This window comes from Dreissena polymorpha, chromosome 6 (assembly GCF_020536995.1).
Source record: "Dreissena polymorpha isolate Duluth1 chromosome 6, UMN_Dpol_1.0, whole genome shotgun sequence".
In the NCBI taxonomy this organism is placed as follows: Eukaryota; Metazoa; Mollusca; class Bivalvia; order Myida; family Dreissenidae; genus Dreissena; species Dreissena polymorpha.
The window spans coordinates 78,917,075-78,923,074 of record NC_068360.1 but is presented as its reverse complement, the minus strand read 5'-3'; the positions used below and the strand labels follow the sequence as shown (position 1 = coordinate 78,923,074).

General features: G+C 34.3%; 1 protein-coding gene across 3 annotated transcripts in view; it reads left to right on the top strand.

The window, feature by feature from the left end:
- Positions 1 to 359: 359 nt before the first annotated feature.
- The window catches only part of LOC127835018 (low-density lipoprotein receptor-related protein 4-like), a 27,996-nt gene continuing 22,355 nt past the window's right edge, over positions 360 to 6,000 (top strand). Inside the window, exons 1-2 of one of the 3 annotated variants that reach the window (XM_052361188.1) lie at positions 360 to 467; positions 2,176 to 2,259. In XM_052361188.1, the coding sequence (XP_052217148.1) occupies positions 2,257 to 2,259 (3 nt within the window). In that variant the 5' untranslated portion in view covers positions 360 to 467; positions 2,176 to 2,256. Of the gene's footprint in view, positions 468 to 2,129; positions 2,260 to 6,000 lie in introns of those variants that run through there. The other 2 variants (XM_052361190.1, XM_052361189.1) reach the window with 2 other exon arrangements.

Genomic DNA, 6,000 nt, shown 5'->3' with positions numbered 1-6,000 from the left:
AATGGTACTCGCCATAGTACGTAAACATTTTGCTTAATTATCGACAGTCAACTTCGACTTTGCTAATCACGATTAACGTCATTAAACGCGACACACGCCAACGTGTTCCACAAACGTCATTCAATGGAGCACGTATGAAACGGTGCTATATTATAGACTTATTATTAGTTTCCGAAAATAACTGATGAAAATACATGATCGAAGTTGTCGGTATGCTATAAAAGCACGCTTAAACAGCGATTTAAATCGACAGGCTACGATGTCGTAAAATGTTGTGCGTCGTGACGTTTAATTGTCGGGTGGACTCTGGTATGTCACCTTACTCCATGAGGCACTTCCCGACTTCCGTAGTAAACAGACCGAGTTGGAGTATAGATAATTGGCTATGCTTCAGCGCAAATTTAGTTATGGAAAGAATATATAATATTTATGGAGTAAACTTGGTGTGAAAAAGGTGTTTTCTTAAGGTATGAACAATTTAGACTTTTTGCAAAATGATGATAGATGTTGTATGTATTCTTTTCATAAGTTGCATAACGTATATTTCCGATAATAATTGATTAACGCCTAATAAACAAAGACTTCAAATTATGATGAGTATGTTTGATAGCAAAAACAATCATTTAATTGTTTGCCTATCAATACAAATAATGCGACATTTGTCTTAACTCCATCATATTATGAAAATAAATAATGCAGTGTAATAGGTCAGGGACCTATTTGTTTGTATAGGTCCCTGAATAAGTACAGTTTACGGATTGCATACAACTTTTTAGTAAAATAAAAAAAATGAGTCCAATATCATGTCCGAGAAAAGCGTGGATTCAGCGTTGATTAACTTCATTAACTTTCATTTAGAAATTAATTTAAAGTTAGGAAACGTAACCAAGGTAGTTTTATTAGTACACATTATTGCTAGCTTGGTCACTTCTGTATACTTTATACAACTATTTTCGGTACAGTGACAAAACGATTACTGCAATTTTTGGGTAATGGTACATTACCATAAGTGACCACTTTATGTCTTGATTTGAGCCGCGTTCTGAGGAAACTGTGCTTAATGCATGTGCGTAAAGTGTCGTCCCAGATTAGCATGTGCACTCCGCACAGGCTAATTAGGGATGACACTTTCCGCTTTTATGGTATTTTTAGTTTCAAGGAAGTCCCTCCTTACCGAAAATCAAGTTTAGGCGGAAAGCGTCGTCCCTGATCAGAATGTGCGGACTGCACAGGCTAATCTGGGATGACACTTTACGCACGTGCATTAAGCCCAGTTTTCTCAGAACAAGGCTTATTTGTATTTAAAATTAGGAGAATGCTATTTATATTTGTTCTGACCTAGTTTTACCGAAAATATTCCACCTATACAGTTCTACTTTAAATAAACTGGAGTATAAAATAGCTGCTACCGCCAACATTAAACTTTGCTCAATTGATGATAGGAATTACTGTTGCGTTGTTAATTTAGGAAGTTTAACATTGATTATTGATTTGTTTTCTTAATTCAGACGCTTACTGGTACGGTAAATACTTAATGGTTTGCTCGAAGTCATTAGACGTACGTATTTCGAAGCTTTAGGTTCGTCTGCGCCTGAGGCTGCATTATAATATAAGCCGGAGCGTGTCATAACACTTTTTAACTTTAAACTTTAAACATATTTTATTTCCAGATAATGACATTATACAAATATATACATTGGTCCATACATACAAAATGGAAAAAGGGTTAGACCTGAAGTTCTTCAACATTATCGGGGGTCCTTCCCTTGCGATAGTTTTAACATGTTGAAATGGTGACAGATTTACATAAAATATTAATCATGTCATTTACACAGTATATACACTTGGGAACATAAAACTCAATAATTATATTTATTATATGATGACATCAGTACTACTAATAATAACAGTTGTTACCAAAAATAGTAATACAAATAGTAATAATAATAATTAATCAAAAATATAATAATGAGTGTTAAGAAAATATACATATAACTTATACAAAAAAGGATATTAATAATGATAATAATACATATAGTAATAAAGATATTAATAAAGATAGTAATAAGTCCTGTCCAGCAAAATGGAAAAAAGGAGCTAAGCAATGAATCGCTTTGTCGTAATAATATATTTTTTAACTTCGTTAAAAATGATGGTGTTGTTTTCATTATTTAGTGAAGGCTTACCATAGAGGAGCACCTCACAATTAAGCGGATGAAACGATCTTAGCGCAGTGAATAGAGCTATTCGCTGCAAATGGTATGTATGGCAATGAAAGAAGTAATGCTCCGCATTTTCAGCATCATTTCCGCACGCACATAGGGGAGTGTTTTTTAAATGATTAATGAATAAGTCTGAGTTTAGGTTGCTGCAATTATTTCTTAAGCGCGCGTGTAGAATTGATGAGTGTCTATCCCCAATGTAAAAGTATGGGGGATTATCTTCGCATAAATTATATAATTGTTTCAATGAAGTTTTAAATTTCGAAATAGTGTCAATGTTTCTTATTTCAATAGGTAACGAATTCCATAGATTAATGGCAGATGGTAAAAACGAGCGTGAATAAAGTAAAGTTCGTCTTGATAAAATAGTATAGTCTTCCGCGTTTCTAAGATTACGAGAAGATTGTTCATGAACTGTTGGTGGGAGAAGATTATTAAGGTAATTGGGGCACTGACCGTTATGCATTTTGTAGATATTAATTAGTTTTAGATAACTTCGTCGTTTTTCTAGACTTGGCCATTTAACTTCAGTGTAAAGGTTTCTAAGTGAGACGGATCTGGTTAGGCCTGAGACAATACGCGCGGCTTCATTTTGGATTTTTTCAAGTAATTCTTTGTCGTACAATGTACAACCGTCCCATACAACACACGCGTATTCTAATATTGGTCGCAAATGTGTGAAATATATTTGGTTTAGACATTTTCTTGATAGTTTGTACTTAACTTTTCGCATAACGCCAAGGATTTTCGACGCGGAAGTCATAATATTATTGATGTGGTTGTTCCATTTACCATCGCTGCTAAGCGTAAGACCGAGATGTTTGTGTTCATCAACAAATGTTACGGGTACATTACCAAACATTAACTTGGGAAAAGGAATATTCTTTTGTGTTGTGAATAGAATAGCTTCAGTTTTTTGGGGATTAAAATCAACAAGCCAACGCTTTGCCCATACGTTAATTAGGCATAGGTCATGGTTTAAAATACCCTCGAGATCGGCTAATACAGATGTGGTGCATGATAATGAAGTATCATCAGCAAACAGTCGGGTAATACTTAAAAGGTTTTCTACAATATCATTAACGTAAATCAGGAAAAACAACGGCCCTAATACTGAGCCCTGGGGGACACCGGCATTTACTTCTAATGACTGCGACTTTGCTGAGCCGACAAAAACTTTTTGGGTACGGTTAGACAAGTAACTCTCTATCCATTGTAATATATTTCCACTTATGCCATTTTGTTTAAGTTTAAATAAAAGACCTCGGTGCCAAACACGGTCGAACGCCTTGGATATATCACAGAATATCATGCAATTAAGTTTCTTGTCGTCAATAGATCGAGCTATTTGATCAAATATATCAATGAGTTGATAAACTGTTGAGTGTCCTCTAAGAAATCCTGATTGTTTGCAGTAAATTAAATTGTGTGCAATAAAATGGTTATATAAGTGTTTATAAACTGCACGCTCCATAAGTTTTCCTATGCAGCTTAAAAGAGAGATTGGGCGATAGTTTGAAGGTATGTTCGAGTCACCCTTTTTGAATAAGGGCATCACAATTGCATTTTTCCATGATGAAGGAAATGTGCATTCTTGTAGTGATTTATTAAACAAAAGGCATAGCGGTTTTGAAATTGACTCGCTAGTACGCTTAAGAACAAGATGACTTATTAAATCTTCCCCAACAGCTTTGTTAGTTAGTAAAATTTTGATTAAATCGATAATTTCAGTTTCTGTTATGGACACATTTTGCAAACTGGCAAATGGAAACTGAGTAGGGACGGGAAGAACTCCCAAAGATGAATCTAAAGTTGAAATGGAAACAAAATAATTGTTTAAGCACGTTGCCTTTTCTTCTTCAGAAGTATATATAGTTACATGGCCATGTATATCGACCGATTTTAGGGGTGGTATCACATCAGAATGTGAATGTAAGTTAATGAGATGTTTTAACATCTTCCAGTATTGCCTGGAATTGCTTGATTTTAAATCAGTAAGTGTAGTTTCAATATTGGAGTAAAATTGTTCCTTTGCATGTTTAATCATATTATTGACTTTGTTACGAGCGCGTTTAAATTTAGCCCAGTTGTTTTCAGAAGGTTGTTTTATCGCGGTAACTTTAAGTCGGTCGCGTTTACGGGCAAATGTACGTATCATAGAGTCGTACCAAGGTTTATCATAAGGACGGACTGTAACTAATTTAAATGGAATACATAATTTCATTAGTTCTAAAAGTTTGGCAGTAAATAGAGTGGTAGCATCTTCTACACTCATCATTGTTATAAAATTGCAATTTTCGGTGTTAATTAAATTGTTGAGACGTTGAAAATCAGCTCGTTTGTACAACCAAACATGCCTCTGCATTGGTTTACTTATGACTGATGGGACTTTAATGTGCGCAGCCGTGGCATGGTGATCACTTACAGAACTATCAATTGGTATAACCTCACTGTTCAATACAATTAAATTGTCTGAGACAAGTATGGGGTCAATTGATGTAGAAGTATTGGAAGTGACTCTTGTTGCTTCAGTTATAACGTTCCTTAAATTAAATATTGCCAATGACTGTTTAAGACGTGTATAGTTTTTGAGTTGGTCTTCGTTTATATCGCCAAGCATGATAACATTTTGGTTCATATCCAAGGCTTTGTCAATATTAGTTTCGAGGTCATTCCAAAATGATACGTTTGAGTTAGGGGGACGATAAAAGCAGCAGAGTAAAGCGGAGAAGTAGCCAGTATTAAGTTCAATCCATAATGAATGCACACTGGGGCATTCTAACTCAATAACACGCCGCGACAGTAAAGACTCATTTACATAAATTAATAAGCCGCTGGAGTGCGGTGTAAAATCTTTACGGTGAAAACATGTGTTAAAACCTTCAATTGTTAAAGCATTATCGGGAACAACATCCGTTAGATGAGTTTCCGTGAAGCATAAAATGTCAAAATTACACAGATTACTAGCTACATAATCAAGTTTGTTACGTATTGACCGCACATTCAAATGCAATACGCTGAGTGCCTTGTAATCCGGTCCTGGATTTAACTCGATATCCCCTGATAAAAGTAAAAGAAAGCGTAAAGCGTCAATTAATAACAGATTCATTTCAAAGACAAACGGTCGAATAATGAACAGAACAGAACAGAACAAATATTTTATTTCACTTAAGCATATAACAGCTCATCGTGATGATTCAGAATAATACATACATGCGTGAAAATTGTTCGAAATCAATATATAAATAATCAAAGCACAAATAACTAATAACAGATTTGTATTATACAATACAAGTTTACCAAAATGTTAACTAATTATCCGATAGGTGAAAACAAGTATGTGTGAGAGTGTTTTGTGTTAATATAAACACTGCTCTTATTGTGACATATAAACAACATGTGAACCGAAAACAGTGGTAACAGGCAACACAATATATGCATTCAGTTCATTATAAAATATACTCAAATGAGAAAATAGACGTTGAGTCAGGTAAAAATAAAATTATCTCTTTTTTTAAAGCATATTAAACAGTAAATAGCTAACTTCCTAAGCGTTCCTTTATTATTACTATTCAGGAGTGTCAAAAATTTGTGCATACTTGGTCTAACTGAGAAGTATGATGATATATATTTGGTTCTTTCCTCTAAATAAAACGGACATTTAAGTATAAAATGATATTCATCTTCTAAATCGTTTAGATTGCATAAAGCGCACTTTCTCTCGTTTCTGCTAATGCTATAATGTCTTCCTGTTTCAATTAACAAATTATGCGATGAT